This window comes from Meriones unguiculatus, chromosome 2 (assembly GCF_030254825.1).
Source record: "Meriones unguiculatus strain TT.TT164.6M chromosome 2, Bangor_MerUng_6.1, whole genome shotgun sequence".
In the NCBI taxonomy this organism is placed as follows: domain Eukaryota; kingdom Metazoa; phylum Chordata; class Mammalia; order Rodentia; family Muridae; genus Meriones; species Meriones unguiculatus.
This window is the reverse complement of record NC_083350.1, coordinates 31,331,648-31,353,174: the sequence shown is the minus strand read 5'-3', so window position 1 is coordinate 31,353,174 and position 21,527 is coordinate 31,331,648. Positions and strand designations below refer to the sequence as shown.

Below are 21,527 nucleotides of genomic sequence, written 5' to 3'. Positions count from 1 at the left end.
AACCCCATGGAAGCAGGAAGTGAGGACTTCAAGCACCTCCATGGCAAGGTACAGCCACTGGCTAGGAGAAAGGGACAGGTAACTTTTGCGAAGCACCAGGGATGGACTGCAGATGTGTATGACAGTAATCAGACATCACCAAAATGCCTTATTACCTGCTCAGTGCTGTGTTAATAAGGGAGCTTGGACGTATAGCTCATTCAGATTGGATCCCCTGTGTGAAGGCACAGGGAGAGCAGACCATATTAGTATAAATCAGTCTGTGTCTGAGTGTGCTCCCCTGCCAGACAGCAGAGTGAAAACTGTGTCCTTGGCACTGGAACTGGATTTTAAACATCCTGTGCTTTGAGCATTAACCCAGTGCCTCTCTTGTGCTTTGAGAAGGTTTCCAGAAGAGATGACTCTGTAATAGTCCTCCATCTGCCCTCATGACTGAATCTGACTTGTGAGATGTTTTGAGGGAAGCCTGTGGCTCTGTAATGGATTCTTTTCAGCTGTGGGCAGTTAACTGTCATTGTGGTTGCCTGGCAACAATGGACAGCAGAGCAGTGCCAGGGATTCCAGACCTCTAAGGAATGAGGTTAGTTGGTGTCTGTCCATGGGCAGAGGATCCCAATGGGCCTGGCTTGAAATGGGAGGATGTCATAGCAAGAAAGTTGTAAGGCCGGACTTTGAAACCCCAGTGAGATGCAGGTGAGCCCCCAGCTACTTTTGTCCAAAAATAAGCCATGGAAATATCTGGATAAAGCAACCTTTAACTCCATATACTTCAAAGATAACCTTTCTTTAAAGTCTGGGGAAAACATCAAAGAGACTTTTTTTCCTTTCCTGATGACTGACCTTTTTCTATGGATGATTCTGTCTTTCCGAACACAGGGCAAGGCCTAAAGTACGATAAGTTTCAACAAGTGTTTGTCAAAGGAATAAAAATGTTCTTTATGTACATTTCTCAGAATTATACACTCACCCATCCCTAGTACCTTAATGGTGTGGGGATGAGGGTGCTGAGCCAGCTAGCCCTCTTTCTGGAGCCACAGAAAAAGAGTGACACTATCTGCACTCTCCTGCCATGGTGTACAAGGTTGGGCATTCCTTCTCAACTTGTTCTCCAAGTAAAAACGTACCAACCAACCTTGACCCCAGGAATGGACACAGAGATGACTTTTCTAGTCAATCTGCACTCAATCACTAGACATTTTGCATGTGGGCTCCAGACACATTTTTTTTCTCTTCAAATATGGAAATAGCTCCCATTTAGAATTTTCTTTCAGATCTTGAGTGAGATTAATTGTGCCCTTTCTGTAGAAGAGGCTGACACCTCAAGGGCAGTTTCCTGTGTGGGATGGTCCTGGTATCTTCCTCATTTGGCCATGAACTGTATCTTCATTTTAGTGAATGTGTGAGCTTTGCCTTTGACATTGGATCAGTCTCTTGTGGTTAATAAGGAAAACTCGCTAATCTCTTACATTTTTATGTAAAAAATAAAATCTTGTTTCTATGAGCAATCTATGAACCTCAAAAGATGCACAGCCTCTTTTTCTATTTTGAAACAATAAAACTTAGCAAACATTCATCTTCTCTTAATTTCCCTTAAATCACCTAGTGGATTGATATTTTGATATGCAGACAATTAGGAAGGTGAACATAATGTTCCACGCAGAGGCAACATGCCCTGTGATTATCGACTGTGACATGAGTAACCCAGTGTGAAGCAACAGTGATGCCCAGGGCAAAGCAGGACACTGCTCTCATTGTCAAGTGTCCTGTGAGCTCTTGTTCTCATACACAGAGCCAACTGTGGGGTGCAGGTACCGACCAGGCCTGCTGAGGTAAAGTCAGGATGGTGCTCTGCCGCCGTCCTTGATCCCACGGTGGGTTCAGTTTAACAGTTTCTTTTCTGAGCAGGTACGAACTGGTCTCCTAATTTTGCTTGCCATTCTACTTTCCCCTCTTCCCATGCCCTGAAGACAAACCCTCTCCATCATTTTCACTAACCACACGGGAACTTGATTCTAACTTTTTTAAACAAAGGAGGGCTACAGCCCGAATGCTACAAATCTATGGACCGAAAAAGCTCCTTCCCAGGACCCCCTCTCCTGTATGAACAGGCTGCTCACCAGCAGTGCTGCCAAACCAATCATGTTAAAAGCATGCATCTGCACAGCCTCTAGTTACTACTCCAAAGTAAAAAGCGTGAAGGAAAAACCTAGGAATCAGACAAATGTTATTAAGTGGAGAGAAATGCTTATGCTCTGGTAAGGCATTGAAGGAAGATAAACTACTTATAGCCTCATGTGATATCACTATACTCCACGTCACAGCTGTTTAATGAAGCTTTTCGGTTTTCCCATAAATCCTGAAGCAAAAAGCCACTGTGACAAAAACAGGCTCAGAAATATCTTTATTAATCCCACCTTGTTTTATCTCAAGGCTATTGGGCTTTCTGCAGCTTTGCTTAATTATTATACATGTCTCCGGTGTGTATGCTCAGTTACTATGGTTACTTTAAGGCCATGACTCATGACCTTTAAACGCTGTTGTCAGGTGGCCAACGCTCTCTTGTTTTGAAGTGAGTAGTTTGGTGTCATGCTTTATTAACTTTGTGTGGGTTTTGTGCATTCGTGGCTCATCTGAGTAAGCCTGTTGACTATGCTGTGAGCACAAAAACTGAACATGGTATTTGGTAAACAGGGTATAGTGGCTTTTCCCTATAAAGAATTTTTTAAAAAAACGCAGGAACACAATTGTATACACACTTAAACAAATAAAATGAGTGCTATAGGAGAGGTGTCTATAAACTACTTGTGAAATATAGAGAGTCCAAGAGGCTTCTGGAAAAAGTAGTGCTGAGTGTAGTATAAAGAAAAGACAAACCTTCATCAAGGTAAGAGAAGTCAGTCAAATATCTTCTTTAGAAGGAGTGACTGGAGCACATTCCCTGAAACCATTATATAATACAGTTCATGAGCACACTAATCGAAAATGAATAGTGAAAACACCTCAGTCAGTAAAGTCATTCAAAGCTACCTGCATGCTGATTTTATCAGCAGCTATAGCCAAGAGGTTACTTTTCACTCTGTAATAAAGAGGAACTGTCAGATAGGAAGCACCAAAACACCACATTTTCCTAGTGTACATATGATTCAAGAAAAGCAATTAAATTTCTTAGAACTCCTGTCTTCTTCCATTAAGTGAAAACTGGATGAATTTCACTCATTAGTCACTGATTGCCTTTTTGAGGCTTTTTAAGTGGTTCTAATGTCTTTGAGAAGTTAGGAAAGTAAGCTGTCAACATTCACATAAATGTGAACTTGCAAAATATGTTTATCTCTTAGGAGAGAAGTTGAGTAGGTTGAGGTTTGAAAGGAAGCCTCATCAGCTGGCAGCTATGCAACTGAATGTGCCGACCCTGAAGTTTATTCATGCGCTGCTCATCTCCTCATTAATTCTTTCAAACAATGTTAACCAGCCTTTCAGTCCTCAAGATGCTAAGGATTAGAGCTGGAAGGCAACTCGGTGGCTCGGTCAGTTGATTAGCATGTGTGGGGCCCTAAATTCAACCCCCAACACTTGAGCACACACGGAAGTTGTCAAGGAAAGAATAACAGAGACCAAGAGGAAAAGGCATCCTGTGCATTTCAGGGATGTACCTGGTCAGTTGTGTGACACAAGTATAAGTAAACCCTGTAGACTCTCAGAAAGCAGTGACAACAGCAGGGAAAGACCAAGTGCAGCGAGATGAAAGTTTTGACGGTAAGCCAGATGCACATGACAGGTCCACGGAGAAGGTGACATCTGGACAGACACAGGGATGATGGATCCATTGTATTCTTAAGGGCTAAGGATGCTTTGGAAGCCAGATGGAAAAAAAAAAAAAGTATCTCTAAGATGTGATGAATCAAGTTAAAAGCTGTTAGAGTGAATTGTCACAAGAACAGTGCAGATGAAAATGAGGAGAGCCCTGGTGATGCACACTACCGTGGAGTGATTCTAGAAAAAGCATGCATGATAGGAGTGGCTTTAAGTAATAGAAAACGAGGAAAGGAATTGGGGGCAATGGAAAAACAGGTTTTGTCATGAAGAGGGTTAGAGGAATAAAGCAGAAACTAAAAAGTCCCAAAGGCTCAAGTTGAAACATAACATACAAATAACATACTTGTAAGCAGGGGAACCAATGGGAAAAGAGATGAGATGAGAGAGAGAAAGGGAAGGGTGACTGTCCTTGCTTTTCACCGAGAGGATGCACCCTTTTCTTATTTTAGTTGAAACAGGGATTTTGCAGGTTTTCAGAACACATCATACTGCTGTTCAGTCTGCTTATCCTCAAGAGAGCCTTTAAAGGCTGGTTTATCTTCCGAGCAAAGTTTACATTCTGTTACTTTTACTTCCTTCTGAAATGTCCAGAACATTTGTGAGAAAGACTCGATTTTTTTTAGTTTCACATATTACAGTGTAAAGACCTACTCAGTGTTATTGCTCTCTGTCTCTGTCTCTCTGTCTCTCTGTCTCTCTCTTTCTCTGTGTGTGTGTAGCTGTCTAAAATAAAATTCTGAAGTTCTAAACTCTTATTTCTTTCACCATGTTATCCAGGTCGGTGTGTAGGTCAACATTTGGAAGTTATCCTTCAGATACAGTGTCACCAGAAAACAGAACATTGGTAAGAAAGAAGCTTTGCCTAATATATTTTCTGTTAAAAAAAAGCAGCGATTTAATCAATTTAATGTAACATTAAAGTTTTCTTGATAAAATTTAGTTTTCACACATCCTATTAGTAAATATTTTTAAACAAATGGTGGACCATTCTTGCCCAAGATGGATACTGAAGGAAAAGGAATGGGGGTGTTTTGGGGGAAGGAGAGGGGAGAAGAGATGGCAGATAAGAGTAATGTGGTAAATGTGGCCCTTCCCATTTCAACACATCATTGATTTCACGTTGCTCTTTGTGGCCCTGTGATAGCTTAGACTTCCTGGGCTAGTTCAAAGAATTTGTTTGTATATAAGGAAGTCCTGGAATTGAGGCATGACATAAATCCAGCAGAGCACAGTATTTGGTTTAGTTAAGCTAGGGTTTAAAACACAGTCTATTCCAGATATATCCAGTTCGGGTCTCTTTCAAGGCAATTGAAATAGCTGGCTCTGGACTCAGAGGTATTTCATAGTTATGCCATTTACTTGGAATAATTGCCCCTTCTTCCCTAGTCCCTCTACCCTTTGATAAGTCTAGGTGGTCACGGAGAAGAGGAAGCTGGGTGAGGCTCGGGGATGGAGGGTATAGTGACTATACTTTTTGCAAATGTAAGAATTGTCCTTCAGTTTCACTCAGTCTCCCTTGGCTCAGTTTTAGGACCTTCTAGACTCTACCCAAAGGCACTTCTCAAAGTGTCCGAGCTCTGACTTAGTGAGGGTGGTATAGAATGAATGGTTCTAACGCCAGGATTTAAAACACAGACCCAGGTGCAGAGTTTCCACCTCGAAGCTTTATGACTGCATCCAGTTCTTTGAGTCTCTGTGAGCCTTAACTTTTCACCTACAGAACTGATGATAATATGGCTTGAGTAATAACTTCAGATAATATATTCAGGATATGAAAACAGTTGGAAAGGGCCCAGAAACACTGGGATGTTACTGAACTGACAGCACTCAGGAGGCCACTCAGGAGCCTGCTTCTTACCCTTTGTTTTTTCAGAATCTGTGCTGTGTCTGGCCTCTCCCCAGCATCATAGGCTAGGACAGACAGCTTGAGAGTTACATATCAAGGATGTCACTTTTGCACAAGTAATTTAGTTCATAAATCCTAACCTCTGTAGCTGGAGAAATGCCTCAGTGGTAAAGCATACTTGCTTCTCTTGTAGAGGATCCAGTTTCAGTCCCCAGCACCTACGTGATAGCTTACAACCATCGGTAACTCCAGTTCCAGGGGATCTGATATCCTCTTCTGGCCTTCATGGGCAACATGAATTTACATGGCACTCATATACATAAAATAAATCCAAATATATCTTTAAAAATAAGGTTGGCAGACTTCTCTTCTTTACTGTAGTTTGAGTCCTACCTAGACAAACTGAACACAGCTCTTAAATCCATGAACCATTTTCAGAAGGTCTTTGTTAGAAAAAAAAAAGTTAAGTGGAAACCCAGTTCAACTTCTGAAATGGTTTTAATTAAAAATGTAGCCTATTTACACTGGTTTTGTTGTTGTTGTTGTTTTTAGGTAGAAAAAAGTCTAAAAATGAATGTTTATCTTATTTAATGAAGCTATTTATGAACACATGACCTACAAATGATGCTCCCATTACTTCTCAGTTTGATGGCAACTTCTGAGTCTGAGAAATGCGACGCCTCACGGCCCTGATGTCTGTGAACTCAGCCCTTTCCCAGAGTTAAGAATCCTCCCCTTTCCAATTTACAGTTGATGTGATTTGCATGGTCTGGGGCTTGGGGAAGCCAGCTCTGCTTCCTCTCTTTTTACATCTCCGGAGATTTACATTTAGCTGGAGGAAGTCAGGTTCAGAGACCTCAGAGGCCATGAAATATCCACAGTTTTACTACTATCCCATCTACCACACAGTCCTGTTCCATCATGGAAATTTTAAGACTGAGAGCCTCAGAAGCACTTATGTGCCAAGGGCCACCAAATCACTGGTGGCACTCAGATGTGTCCTTTAAATCATTCATTTTAGTTTGAGAAGAGAAAATGGAGACATGAAGGATGAAATCTATTTCAGTTGTAAGAGGCGTATTGGTACACACACTAGCTGTCTGTCACACTTGGTAAGCTGTAAATTCCTGAAGGGATAGACTTTGCTACTCTCAATGACCCTGTAACCAAGTTGCAGACATCTAAATGTCTCTCTGTTGATATCATTTGAAATAAAAATGATGGGCGGAGGTACAGGCCTAAAGCAGAATATGTGCCCTCAGATCCTTACAGCAGCAGATGAGTGGTGGCCGACAGCATCCCCTTTCTGTTCTGATGTTCTTCTTTATGATATTAGCCATTCAGACATCATGCTTCAGCGAGGTTCAAGGAGCCTCCATATGTGGGAGCTCGAAGAAGAATGTGTTCACGTTTGGTAGGGACATTATAGGACAACCTGATGAGAGCTAGATTCACTCCTTGGGCACCAGGAGGCCCCATCTATCTCAGACTATTCCTTTGATCCAGTTGGAGAATCAAGATGTTACTTGAACATCCTTGCTCTGTTTTGCCATCTTCTGACAAAAACAAAACAAAACAAAGCAAAACAAAAACCCACCAATGTATGTAAATCATCTCATTTAAAGCTTTTAGGAAACAAAAATTCTATTGTATGGAAGATCAGCTTGAAATGATCAGGATTGTTCTTTCTGAGTCAGTCTTGAGAACCCTGGCAATGGGGAATGTTGATGTCCCTGGTTACAAGGGGAGACACACACAAAAATGAGAATATGGCTATGGGCTTAGATACACTAAGATTATCCCAAAGCTATTCACTTTCCAGCTGTAATGTAGTAACAGCTTCATTAAAGAGTCATTAGCTTAGTGCCAGAGATTTTTAATTTCTATGATTGAATTTAGAAGATGACCTGAAGTTACCTAAATGAACCCCCATTTTATATACTGGGGATGGAAAGAGATGATGTAAATCATGTCAAGTTGTTGGCTCTGCTCTTCCTTTAGAAGCTGGTATGAGAGCGAGCGGTCCCAGCCAGAATTCCACTTCTCAGAATTTTAACATTCTCCTACAGGGCTTCTAGAAGATTCCCCACCCCTTTGATGAGCAGAAGTCCGAATCATTAACGAATCAAGGTGTCAACAGGTCACTGTGCTTTAAAGGAACATTTCAAGGGATTCAAGGCCCTTTCATTCTTCAAACAAGAGGAACATGGGCCGCATTTCCACATATATTTAAATAGATTTGTCAGGATTCCAGAAAATAGGTTAGATTTCAAAGTTTACCACTTTAATGAGGAAAAGTAATAACTTGGAACATTTGCTCTGCCTGCATCTTTCCTCCCTTCCTTTCTTCCAGAGTGATGACCGACAAATTTAATCAGCATAGGTTTTGATGCACAGTTAGCCATTTGCATCATGGCCACCCTCACAGTTAGATAATAGAGCTATCCCTCAACCCTTGAACTTTTCGTCTAGTAGAACACACCTCACAAACACAGTCCTTCAGCATTTCCCTGACTTCATATTCTTGGAGCCACACAGTAGGTACCTTTCCCTTCAGCCTCTTTGGTTCAGGAAAAAAAAAAAGTTATTTTGATGGCCAGTCATATTTCAGTATGTCAACACTTCATCCTCACTGTGGAATCAGATTCCTTGCTAGGGGTGTGTGTATCTGTGCATCTTTTTTGTCTGTTGACTGACATTGAGGTTATTTCTAGGTTTGGGTTTGTACAAATGAAGCTAGGGACGTTCATGGTTGGGTTTTTGTATGCACATATGGTTTCATTTCTTCTGGGTAAACTCCTAGAACTGGAATGATTGAATCATATGGTAAATGTTCCAGTCTTTGTAGGGAAATATCCCCCCACCCCAATCTTGGGTAAATACCTAGGAGTGGAATTGTTGAGTCATATGATTGATGTAGCTCTTGACTTATTTTGTTAAATGCTAATTGTTTTACAAAGCAGTTGTTGGTATTTTTGCACCTTTACCAGAGAATGAGAAATTTCAGTTCAGTATTTCCAAATTTAGCCCTTTTCATTTCAAGTTTTTATGGTACTGAAATTATAACTCATTGTAGCTTTTAAGTTGCATTTTCCTATATAACCAGTAATGCCTAGCATTTTACTTGATTATCTGTTATCTTTTTCTGGTACTTAAATATTTTGTTCACTTGTATGTTGTATTGCTTGTTTCTTATTATTCAGCAATGAGTTCTTTTGAAAACACATTTGGGGTTAAAGTAATTTTTTGTATTTTGTCTTTCTGACAGTAGTTTCCCCAATAATAGTTTGTTCTCTTTCTTGACAGTGTTTTCAGAAGAGCAGACGTTTTCAATTTGATGAAATCTAATTTAATAATGGCTACTTTCATGGCTCATGCTTTTGCTATTTCATCTAAGACATCTTTGCCCAGGGACATAGATATTTGTTCCCAAGATTTTTGTCTAAGACTTTCATAGTTTAGGGTTTTATAATTAGGTCTAAGATCCATTTTGAGTTCCTTTGACTGATAGCTGAGTTTCTCTTCAGGAATTCCCTCCAGCTGAAAGCAGTCGCTCAGGATGACAGAGGGGCTTCCTATGATGGCTCGATGCAGAGCCTCTGGGCTGCGGCTGGTGCCGTTGAGAGGAAAGCTGCCTGTGAGATAAGCTGGAGTTCTGTTGGCATCCTTAGGATCTCTGTCCTATCAGTGCCGTCTCCTATCAGACTTCTGTGGCCAGATCTCCCTTTCCAGTTCAGTTTATTTTGACCAGAACTGAACACAGTCAATAAATCAAGGTTGGTGATCAGCTGATAAAGGAGGTTTTATGAGTGAAGATCCTTAAGAAGAGCTAATGTGCTGACACCGCAAGCAAGAGGGAAATCAGGAAGAGAAACTAACTTTGGACTTCCCTTTAGAGAAGCCTTTCTTGTGTTTTAGAGAACAGCTGTGTAGACTTTAGGCAAGGAAGAGATTTCATTAACAAGCTGTAGAGACATTCCTATATGCAATCTAAAATATTCTTTCCCACTAAAGAATATAAATATGCAGGACTGTGAGAAAGAAGAGGGTGTACTAGTTAGTGTTTGTCACCTGACACAAGCTACGGTTACCTGGAAAGAGGGTCCATCGATTGAGGAGGAGTTGTCCCCATCAGATTGGCCAGTGGGTAGGGCTGTGGAGTGTTTTCTCCATGAGTGATTGATGGGACAGCCGGTGAGAGGGCCCTGCTCACTGGCAGCAGATTCATCCTCAGCAGTACAACACTGAGATAAACAAAATATTACAGCATCAATCATTTGTGATAGATAACTTTCAAAACCTTACTGTTAATCAAATTAAATGAAAGTTATTTGGCATTTTAACCTTTAATTTGGCTCACATGTCTCAATCACAGAATCTCAGTGAAGGGAGTACGTGCAAGAAAGAACTTAGATTCAGGAACTCAAGCACAGACCATAGAGGAACACTGTTTACTGGTTTGCTTGGCTACCTTTCTTCAAATAACACAGGGTGTACTCTTTAATTTTTGTCAGCTGACGCAAACTACAGTTACCTGGAAAGAGTGACCCTTGATTGAGGAGAAGATGATACCTTTCTAGTTGATAGTTTCATCTCTGAGTTAATGTGAAGAAAAGCTAAAATGCCAAGTAACTTTCATTTAATTTGATTAACATTAAGGTTTTGAAAGTTATCAATCACAAATGATTGATGCTTTAATATTTTGTTTATCTCAATGTTGTATTTCCCATTCACAAAACCCACCCAAACTATTGGACAGAGGGGTTCAGAGTAGCCCTAAGGGGGCCCTCTGAGAGGAGGCTTTAGCTGAACACACACTTCCAGCAGACAGAGAAAAGAGGGGACAGACTGCATATAGTAAGTCAGCATCGTTTCTCCTAGGGTTCTGGTGAATGCAATAGCATGGTCCAAAAGTACTTCACAGGCTGAAGAAATGAGAGCATGTCCTCACATTTCAGCAGTGTCCAGAAACTTCAATTGAATACAAAGACAGATTTTAGGAGAAGAATTAAACCCAAGAAAAGAAAGGAGGGACAAGAAAGACAGACAAACAGTAAGAAAGAAAGGAAGAAAGGAAGAAAGAAAGAAAGAAAGAAAGAAAGAAAGAAAGAAAGAAAGAAACAAAGAAACAAAGAAAGAAACAAAGAAAGAAAGAAACAAAGAAAGAAGAAAGGGAGGGAGGGAGGAAGAAAGAAAGGAAGGAAGGAAGGAAGGAAGGAAGGAAGGAAGGAAAGAAAGGAGAAGGAAGAAAGAGAAAGAAAAAGAAAAGGAAAGGAGGAAGGAAGGAAAGGAGGAAAAAAAGAAGGAAAAGAAAGAAAGGGAGAAAGAAAAAAGAAAAGAAAGAAAATACTTGGCTTTCTCACTAACACCTCATTTTATTAATAAGTTCTGTTTCACTTGGGAGTCAAGGCTGTGAAACACATTTACTTTAAAACGAAATTGGACAAAGAACTGGAAAGGGAATGATCCTTCCTAGGCCTTTGAGAATGATGACTTATTTCATTTTTAATTTCTAGGATAGAGCAAATGTATAAGAAACAAAAGGTCCTGTCTTCACACAGATAAAGTGAAGACATTCTTTTATTTCTATTTTTTTTAAACGTCAACAGGCAAGGAAATTTAGAAAGCATGTGTCTCTGGAACAGAGTGTTTACACATAGAATGTTATTCAGAATTCCCCCGGGGAGGGTTCAGTGGAGCAAAGGACCTTTATAAATGGAAGCAGTTGGTTGTCTGCAAAATTGTTCCATCAGGTGCCCACGACATTTTTTCATCCTTTGGTTCTTTCAAATGGCAAAACGTTCCAAATAACTGGATACTATTTGGGGCAAAGAACACGAACATGGGGGGGGGGGGGGGCTGAAGCGTGTTACTCTGTGTGGCAACGTTGAGACAGATGTACGGATAGAAGTTAAATGTCTGCTGTTCAGAGACTCAGGGCTCCTCCAAGTTAACATTTGAGGTAAGACCCAATTCCGTGCGTAACTCGTTCATCTTCTGAAGGGGGCCGAGTAAGGGAGAAGCAACTTTTCAGGACCATAGAATCGATCAGTCTGACCTTGAGAACATACTTCAATTGCTGAAGAAAACCGAAAATTGGTAAAGATATTCTCACGCAGGGCTATCCTCCCAAACCATTGGAAAAGTTATCCACACTGGCCTTCCCCAAAAGGATGAACGGTCTTTGATGAGGGGCCCTCTGAGTGCTCTGCTGGCAGAGCCGGGAGGCAGACAGTATACCTGCTTTGCCATCACTTCTCCCTGGCAGAGCTGCCTCGCCAGGCCACGGGGGAAGCAGATACGCACAGTCCTGATGCGACTTGATGTGCCAGGGTGGGTTAATGGAGGGGGGAGGATGGGGCTCCCTCTTTTCTGAGAAGTAGGGGATGGGAGAAGAGGAAGGGAGGAAATAAATAAATAAATAAATAAATAAATAAGATGGATTTTAAGCGAAGGCATGGACAGGGCTGCCTCAGCCTCTGCAGGCACTTCAGAACAGCACACCAACACAATTTATCTTAATAATATAGTTAAATTGAAACTAGCTGCTGGCAGCAACAGCCCAGGACCTCTGGATGATAGCAGAGATGTTTATGTTAGATCAGCTATCAGAGAAAATCAGTTATTTTAAAGTATGTTTACTGATTCTTATTAACTTGCTGTGTTATCTGCACTGAGGGCTAAAGAGATGAAAGGGTTCTCTGGGGTCACTTAATTGGTGGCTTCAAAGAGCTGACTTTCTCCTCAAAGCAAGAACAAACAGGAAACGATGACAAGATAAGTTAGTTTCTGAAAAATTCCCTATCTCATTAAAGAAAAATTTTGCCATATTCCACCATATCTATCCATTTAAAGAGCAGTTACAAATATTCAAAATAAGCAATAGAAAAATTAATTGTGACATTCATTGCAATATAATGCCCTTAAATATTAAGTTTTCATATGCAGGGCCAGGAAGATGGCTTCACAGTGAAGTGCTGCTCTTGCAGAGGGCCTGGCTGGGTTCCTAGGAACTATGTCAGGTGGCTCCCTGTCCCTCGAGCTCCAGGGGATCCACAGAGAGATGGCAGCAAGCATGTGCTTTCTTTTCATATCTCCCAGCCTCATAGTACTGGAGTCCACTTTCTGAGTCCATATTCCCAGTCTCAACTTTCTCCATACTATGGGAAATTCAGTTGGTTGTTTTTTTATCCTCTGGGATCTTGTTCTCGGCTTGATAAACTAGATATGATTGATAAATACCTGAATTATTCTCCTGTGTGTATTATTGGATACCTGGATCCATTGTGTCCTTCAATTAGGTAAACAACAAGTACAACAAAAAAACGTTCTTGGTTGAGTAGTAACGTCATGCAAAGGGGAATTAAACTGTAAGATGTTTTTAAATTAAATGTGATCTCAAAACATTCTTTGATGGGGTTAAGTTCTGTTTGTTTGTTGCTTGGTTGTGTTTACTTGCCTTAAATGCTGTGAGTCTGAAACAGCCTTCTTCCTGTAGGAACCAGACCTGCTTATCATCTTTTTGCAGTAGATCCCTTATCATCATCTTGCAGTAGGTCCCTGGGGGCCATGGCTTGAATCCCACCTGGTCTCCTCTTGGGTAGAGAGTGTGCTTGGCTTCCACATGTGTTCTGGCTTTTTTTTTCCGGTGTTCTTGTTGAACGTCTGAAGAAAGTTGCCCATAGCGATTTTCTTTGTTCAGGTGCAACAGGTCCTCCTGAGATGTAAATGGCCCAAGCTGCAGGACTGGTTTGTGACTCAAGGCAAACAAAGGAAGTAAGCTGTGTAGTGTGTGCCTGTCTGTGGCTTTCAGATCACTCAAGTTCTTACCTGACTGCTCCAAAGCCATCTCCGTTCTCTCCCCGAGTCATTTCAGCCTTCTTTTTCTTCCAATCATTCTTAATTATTCCCAGAAGAATTTATGTCTAGGGGGAAACCACATTAGATACTTTAATAAAATCAGATTTAAGCTTAGAATATCTCTTTGTGTCAAGTGAAAATTTCGGCATACATACATTTTCAAAAAATGTCTTCGGTCTTGTCCCCAAACATCATGGGATATCATTTATCCGGCGTGAGAGTTGCCTGCTTTGTTGCTTTTTTTTTTTTTAAGAGCTATGTTGCTCACTTATTAATTCATGAATTGAAGACATCCATTGAAAACTTAGAAAACTGTGATGTGAAGACTCAATGTCTATTTCACGTATGTGACTGACTCTGCTTCCAGCGTTCATTTCTAAGCACACTATCAGCCAACAGAAACAAACTGTAAGCTGTTTGTGAAACTGAAACTCTTATTTTACATTTCCTAATAACCAGCTTAAAATCCTAAAAGTTTAATTTTAATACATGATACATTTTATTTAACTTAATATAGCCAAAGTCCTTTCACTTCAACACATAATCAATACAAAAACATTCTTGGGATAAATTATATTCTTTTTTTAATTAAATTTTTGCTTTAATTTTTTATATTAATTACATTTTATTCGCTTTGTATCCCAGCTGTAGTCCCCTCCCATATTCTCTCCCAATCCCACCCTCCCTCCTTCGTCTCCTCCCATGCCACTCTCTAAGTCCACTCACTGATAGGGGAGATCCTTCTCCCCTTCCATCTGACCCTAGCTTATCAGGTCTCATCAGGACTGGCTACATTGTCTTCCTCTGTGGCCTGGCAAGGCTGAGCCTCCCTCGATGTGTGTGGGGGGTGTCAAAATTATTGAGTAGTTTTCCATTGTGTAAATGTATCACAATTTCTGTATCCATTCTTCTGTTGAGGGACATCTGGGTTGTTTCCAGGTCCTGGCTATTACAAATAAAGCTGCTATGAACATGGTTGAACAAATGTCCTCGTGTACTTGAGCATCTTTTGGATATATGCCTAAGAATGATATAGCTGGATCTTGAGGAAGCACTGTCCCTAAATGTCTGAGAAAGCGCCAGATTGATTTCCAAAGTGGTTGTACAAATTTACATTCCCACCAGCAAAGGAGGAGGTTTCTCATTTCTCCACAACCTCTCCAACATGTGTTGTCACTTGAGTTTTTTATTTTAGCCATTCTGATGGGTGTAAGGTGAAATCTCAGGGTCGTTTTTGCATTGGTTTGCATCTCACCAATTGCTAAGGATGTCAAGCATTTCTCTGCCATTCTATATTCCTCTACAGAGAATTCTGTTCAGCTTCATACCCCATTTTTAATTGAATTAATTGATTTGTTGCTATTTAATTTCTTGAGTTTTTATATATTCTGGATATTAGCCCTCTGTCAGATATAGAGTTGGTGAAGATCCTTTCCCAGTATATAGGTTGTCGTTTTGTTCTGACAATGTTGTCTTTTGTTTTACAGAAGCTTTTCAGTTTTAGAGGACCCATTTATTGATTGTTGATCTTAGAGCCTGTGTTGTTGGTGTTCTGTTGAGGAAGTTGTCTCCTGTGCCAATCAATTCTAGGCTCTTCCCCACTTTTTCTTCAAACAGATTTAGTTTGTCTGGTTTTATGTTGAGGTCTTTGATCTACTTGGACTTTAGTTTTGTGCAGGGTGATAAATATGAATCTATTTTTTTCTGCATGTAGACATCCAGTTGGATCAGCACCATTTGTTGAAGATGCTGTCTTTTTTCCATTGAATAGTTTTGGCTACTTTGTCAAAAATCAAGTATCCGTAGGTGTGTGGATTTATTTTTGAGTCTTCTATCTATTCAGGTCCATTGAGCCACCATTCTGTTTCTATACCAATACCATGCAATTTTTATTACTATTGCTCTGCAGTACAGCTTGAGATCAGGGACGGAGATACCTCCAGATAATTGGTTGTTGTACAGGATCGTTTTGGCAATTCTGGGTTTTTTTCTTTTTCCATATGAAGCTGAGACTTTTTCAAGGTCTGTAAACAATTGTGTTGGTATTTTCATGAGAATTGCATTGAATCTGTAGATTGCTTATGGCAGAATGGCCGTGTTCACTATGTTAATCCTACTGATTGATGAATATGGGAGATTTTTCCATCTTCTGATATCTTCTTCAATTTCTTTCTTCAGAGACTTGAAGTTTTTTTTAAACAGGTCTTTCACTTGCTTGGTTAGAGTCACACCAAGGTACTTTATGTTATTAGTGGCTATTGTGAAGTGTTGTTTCCCTAATAATTTCATTGTCTTTGGTATACAGGAGGGCTTCTGATTTTTTTTTTGAGTTAATTTTGTATCCAGCCACTTTGCTGAAGGTGTTTATCAGCTGAAGGAGTTCTCTGGTTGAATTTTTGGGGTGGTTTATGTATGCTAGCTATCATATCATCTGCAAATATTGTTACTTTGGCTTCTTCCTTTCTGATTTGTTTCCCCTTGATCTCCTTTATTTGTTTTATTGCTCTATCTAAGACTACAAGTACTATGTTGAAGAGATGCAGAGACAGTGGGTAGCCTTGCCTTGTCCCTGATTTCAGTGGGATTGATTCAAGTTTCTCTCCATTGAGTTTGATATTGGCTATAGGCTTGTTGTATATTGTCTTTACTATGTTTAGGTATGTGCCTTGTATCCCTAATCTTTCCAAGACTTTAAACCTGAATGGGTGTTGGATTTTGTCAAATGCTTTTTCAGCATCTAAGGAGATGATCATGTGGTTTTTCTCCTTCAGTTTGTTTATATGGTGGATTATATTGATGGATTTCCATATATTGAACCACCCTTGCATGCCTAGGATGAAGCCTACTTGGTCATGTTGAATGATAACTTTTATGTGTTCTTGGATTCAGTTTGCAAGTATTTTTGCATCAATGTTCATAAGAGAGATAGGTCTGAAGTTCTCTTTTTTTGAGTCTTCATGTGGTTTAGGTATTAAGGTGACTGTGGCTTCATAGAATGTGTTTGGTAATGTCCCTTCTGTTTCTATTTTGTGGAATAGTTTGAAGACAATTGGAGTTAGCTTTTCTCTGAAGGTCTGCTAGAATTCTGCACTAATACCATCTGGCCCTGGGCTTATTTTGGAAGGGAGATTTTTGATGACTGCTTCTATTTCCTTGGGAGACATAGGACTATTCAATCAATCTACTTGATCTTTATTTAATTTCGTAAATGGAATCTATCAAGAAAATTGTCTAGTTCCTTTACATTTTCAAATTTTGTGTCACATAGGCTTTTGTAGTAACACCTAATGATTATTTGGATTTCCTCAGTGTCTGTTGTTATGTCCCCCTCCTTTTTTATTTTGCTAATTTAGATACTTTCTCTGTGTCTTTTAGTTAGTTTGGTCAAGGGTTTATCTATCTTCTTGATTTTATCAAAGAACCAGCTCTTGGTTTCATTTATTCTTTGAACTGTTTTATTTGTTTCTAATTGATTGATTTCAGCCCTGAGCTTGAATATTTCTAGTCATCAACTCCTCTTGGGTGTATCTGCTTCTTTTTTTTCTGGGGCTTTCAGATGAGCTATTCAGTTGCTTGTATGTGCTGTTTCAAATTGCTTCTTGAAGGCAGTTAGTGCTATGAACTTTCTTCTTAGCACTGCTTTCATTGTGTCCCATAAGTTTGGGTATGTTGTACCTTCATTTTCACTGAATTCTAGGAAGCCCTTAATTTCTTTATTTCTTCTCTAACCCAGCTGTCATTGAGTAGTGAGTTGTTCAGTTTCCATGTACATGTAGGCTTTTTGTGATTTCCACTGTTCTTGAGGTACAGCTTTAGTCCTTGGTGGTCAGAAAAGATACAAGGGATTATTTCAATCTTCTTGTATCTGCTGAGGCTTGCTTTGTGACCAACTATATGGTCTATTTTGGAGAATGTTCCATGAGGTGCTGAAAAAAAGGTATACACTTTTGAATTTGGATAAAAAATTCTGTAGACATCTATTAGGTTCATTTGATTTAGAGCCTCTGTAAGTGCCCTTATTTCCCTGTTTAGCTTCTGTCTGGATGATCTGTCCCTTGGTGAGAGTAGAGTGTTGAAGTCTCCCACTATTAAGGTGTTGGGATTGATGTGTGATTTCAGTTTTTATAATGTTTCATTTATAAATGTAGGTGGACTTATATTTGGGGCATAGATGTTCAGAATTGTGATGTCCTCCTGGTGGATTTTTCCTTTGATGAGAATAAAGTGCTCCTTATTTTTTATTAATTTTGATTGAAAGTCTATTTTATTGGGTATTAGGATAGCTACCCCAGCTTGTTTTCTGGGTCCATTTCCTTGAAAAACATTTTTACAGCCCTTTACTCTGAGGTAGTGTTTATCTTTGTTGCATAGGGTGTGTTTCTTGGATGCAGCAGAATGTTGGATCATGTTTCTGCAACCATTCTGTTAATCTCTGTCTTTTTATTGGAGAATTGAGTCCATTGATGTTTATAGATAATAGTGACCAATGACTGTTAGCTCCTTTTATTGTGGAGTTGGTGGTGTTCCTGTGATTCATTGCTTGTTTTCTTTTAATTTTTGTTGGGAAATTATCTGTATCCTATGTTTTCTTGGGTATAGTTGTTTTCATTGGATTGGAGTTTTCCTTCTAGTATCTTCTGTAGGACTGGCTTGCTGTGTAGATATTGCTTGAATTTAGTTTTGTCATGGAATATTTTGTTTTCTCCATCTATGTTGATTGAAATCTTTGCTGGGTACAGTAGCCTGGGTTGGCATCTGTGGTCTCTTACAGTCTGCATGACATCTGCCCAGGCCCTTCTGGCTTTCATAATTTCTGATGAGAAGTCTGGTATGATTCTGATAGGTCTACCTTCATATGTTACTTGGCCTTTTTGCCTTGCTGCTTTTAATATCTTTACTTTGTTCTGTAGATTTAGTGTTTTGATGGTGTGAGGAGTTTCTCTTCTGGGTTAGTCTATTTGGTGTTGTAGGCCTCTTGTATGTTTATGGACATTTCTTTCTTTCTTTCTTTCTTGACATCTCTTTCTTAAGTTGGGAAAATTTTCTTCTATGATTTTCTTGAAAATACTTTCTGCACCTTGGAGCCTGGAATCTTTTTTTTTTTTTTTCATCAATTCCTATTATTCTTAGATTTTTCCTTTTCATGGTGTCCTTGATTTGTTGGATGTTTTGTGTTTGGGATTTTTCTGATTTTACTTTTTCTTTGAGAGAAGTATCAATTTCTACGAGTGTATCTTCAGCACCTGAGATTCTCTATTCCATCTCTTGTATTCTATTGGTGATGCTTACCTTTGTGGTTCCAATCTTTAACTTCTCCAGCTTTAGGGTTTTCTCTGTTTGTCTTTTTCTCTGTTTCTCTGTTTGTTGATTCTATTTCTGTTTTCATGCCTTGCACCATTTCCTTCATGCATTTGAATGTAGATTCCTGTCTCTCTACGATGGTCTCTATTTTTTTTTTTGTTTGTTTTCTCTCTATATGCTACTAAATGTGCCTCTACTTGTGCCTCTATTTGTTTGGCTAAATTTTCCTGTGTTTCTTTGAGAGTTTTGTTCATTTCTTCTTTATTTGGCTCCATTTGTGTGGCTATTTCTTTGAGAGATTTGTTTGTTTCTTTGTGTGCCTCTAATAACTATATAAGTATAGCTTTAAAATCATTTTCCTGTGTTTCTGATGAATTAGAGTATCCATTGATTTTGGGGGTTGCTGGTGAAGCCAAGATGTCCTGATTTTTGTTGGATGTGTTCTTATGCTGCCCTTTAGCCATTTGTTCATCTGTAACCTTCACTGTTTGTTCCTGGATTTTGTAGTTCATACTGGTACTGTCTTTCTCTGGTGTCTGGAGTATTCAGTTTCTGAGTTTCAGATCCTCTGCCTCTCAGATATGGTGCATGTTAGTCACCGCCATCTTGGATTCTCCCCAAAATTACATTCTTATTTAATGGACTATGTTACCAGATCCTGGTGTGTGTTTTCTTTTTACAATACATCTCAATTCAACCTGAGCAGTTTCAAGAACTGAAGAGCTGTGTGTGGCTAGTGGTATCTATTGGGAACCACTAACTTGTGTCAGGCAACATCTACTTTCTGCATTCATTCTCTGGTTTGTCTAAAAATTTGTAAATCTTTCCTCTGGGTCAGTTTTTTTTCCTTTTGCGCAGAGCTGATGAAAAGTTCAGGATTTTCCACTGTTCATAGAAAGCTGACACAGACTAGTTGGATGACACCACCTCTTCAGTACCTTCCTGGAGATGCAACATGCTTTTGGCAGCAGAGAGGACCTGAAGAATGGTTTTAAACTCATTTCAATGAATTGCCTGTCTAGACTTCTCTATCTTTCACATTTTGCTTTTCCCCTCAGTATATTTTTAAGGTCATATTGTTTACTTGTTGAGCATCTGGCTACAGTTCAAACAGTTACTTTCCCAAAAATTGTACCTGGTAATCTTCCAAAATTGCTTTTAAATAAAATTCTTAAATTATAGCAATAAACAATACAGAAGATGTACTTAAACAATACTTCACTTCATCAAAAACACATAAGAAATTTCAACTCTTATTCCTCGTGTTATAAAAGTCAATGTCTTTGCTACTTTATAAACGTGTTTTTTATGTAATTATTTATATAACTTTAGTAATGCAGAACTTAGTGGCTGTAAGATCAGACTGCTTCTTTGAAAAAGTTTAGATTTAGTCAGTTTCTGTTATATGTATGAATGTTTTGCCTACTTGTATGTCTGTGACCACGTGCATGCCTGGTGCCTGCAGAGGTCAGAAGAGGGGGTCAGATCCCCTGAACTGTAGTTACACATCCTTGTGTGCCACAGTGGGGACTCTGGGAACTGAAAACCAGTGCTCTGCAAAAACAGCAAGTATTTCTCTAGCCCCAAACCAACTCTTTACTAACATAAAACATAAAAGTACTTAACAAATACACAACAAATTTTAGCAACACATAACCAAAAATGCTCAGCCCTTGTCTTTACCTGTAAACTCTGTTTACTTATGCTTACATTTCAGTATTTGCTCTGTCACTTAGAATTTTGAAAGTCACACCTAAAGGATAAAGCAAAAGCCAGGCAATTTAGCATAACTGCTTATTTCTCAGTTTTTGAAGCGACCCCTCCTATTTTTTTTGTTTGTTTGTTTGTTTGTTTTTCAAGACAGGGTTTCTCTGTGTAGCAGTGGCTGTCCTGGAACTAGCTCTGTAGATCAGGCTGCTCTTGAGCTCACAGAGATTCTCCTGCCTCTGTCTCCCTGAGTGCTGGGATTAAAGGCCCGCTGCCCTTCTTTTATTTTATTTTATTTTTTTGACATTGCATAGATGATAATCTGCAACTTGCATGATAGTTCAACTGCATACAGACAACATGCCGTATATGAAAAACAACTGCGCTACAAGTATTTAAATACCAAAACAGGAACAGTTTCTTACGATTTACGTTATGTAACAATTGACACAATTTGGTGCCATCCGCAGTTTGAGTGCAATTCCAGTTGCATTTGGGAGGCCAGGAATCCGGTAGAGCTATTTAGTGTGGTCATAAAACACACACAACCTCATGCTAGCACATGCCGAGGAACCTAAACCGACCTTGGTTTTGCTCTCAGCAAACTGACGTGTCTTAATATCTACGCACCCTGTCTTTTTACAACACATCCATGACCACAGAGATACCTCACAAACGTGCCATTAGGACCCTCACAGCCACCCTAAGCTGTCTCCTCTCTGCCCATTACAATCTTCTAAAACTCCACTGTGATCCCACTGCAGCTTTAGCAGTCCCTAACCTGGTCCTCCGCCATCATAATCACGGGCCTTTCCTGCCACAGCCCTATTTAGGCCTGTCCTGCTTGCATCTGCCTACCCCTGTGGGTTCCAGAGCACTGGAAGGAGGTTCCTCTTGGATGTTTTTTTAAATAATTAACAATGACATGAAATAATTCCAAGGACGACCAAGTAGCAAAATGTATCCAACACAGGAAAAGTAAGTTCACTAAGATTCCTAA

The 21,527-nt window shown here is 39.6% G+C and overlaps 1 protein-coding gene across 1 annotated transcript in view; it reads left to right on the top strand.

The window, feature by feature from the left end:
* Positions 1–616: 616 nt before the first annotated feature.
* Positions 617–21,527, top strand: part of Ccdc192 (coiled-coil domain containing 192) — a 195,934-nt gene continuing 175,023 nt past the window's right edge. The window contains exons 1-2 of the mRNA XM_021661825.2: positions 617–693; positions 4,603–4,657. Coding sequence (XP_021517500.2) covers positions 632–693; positions 4,603–4,657 — 117 coding nt within the window. The 5' untranslated portion in view covers positions 617–631. The remainder of the gene's footprint in view (positions 694–4,602; positions 4,658–21,527) is intronic.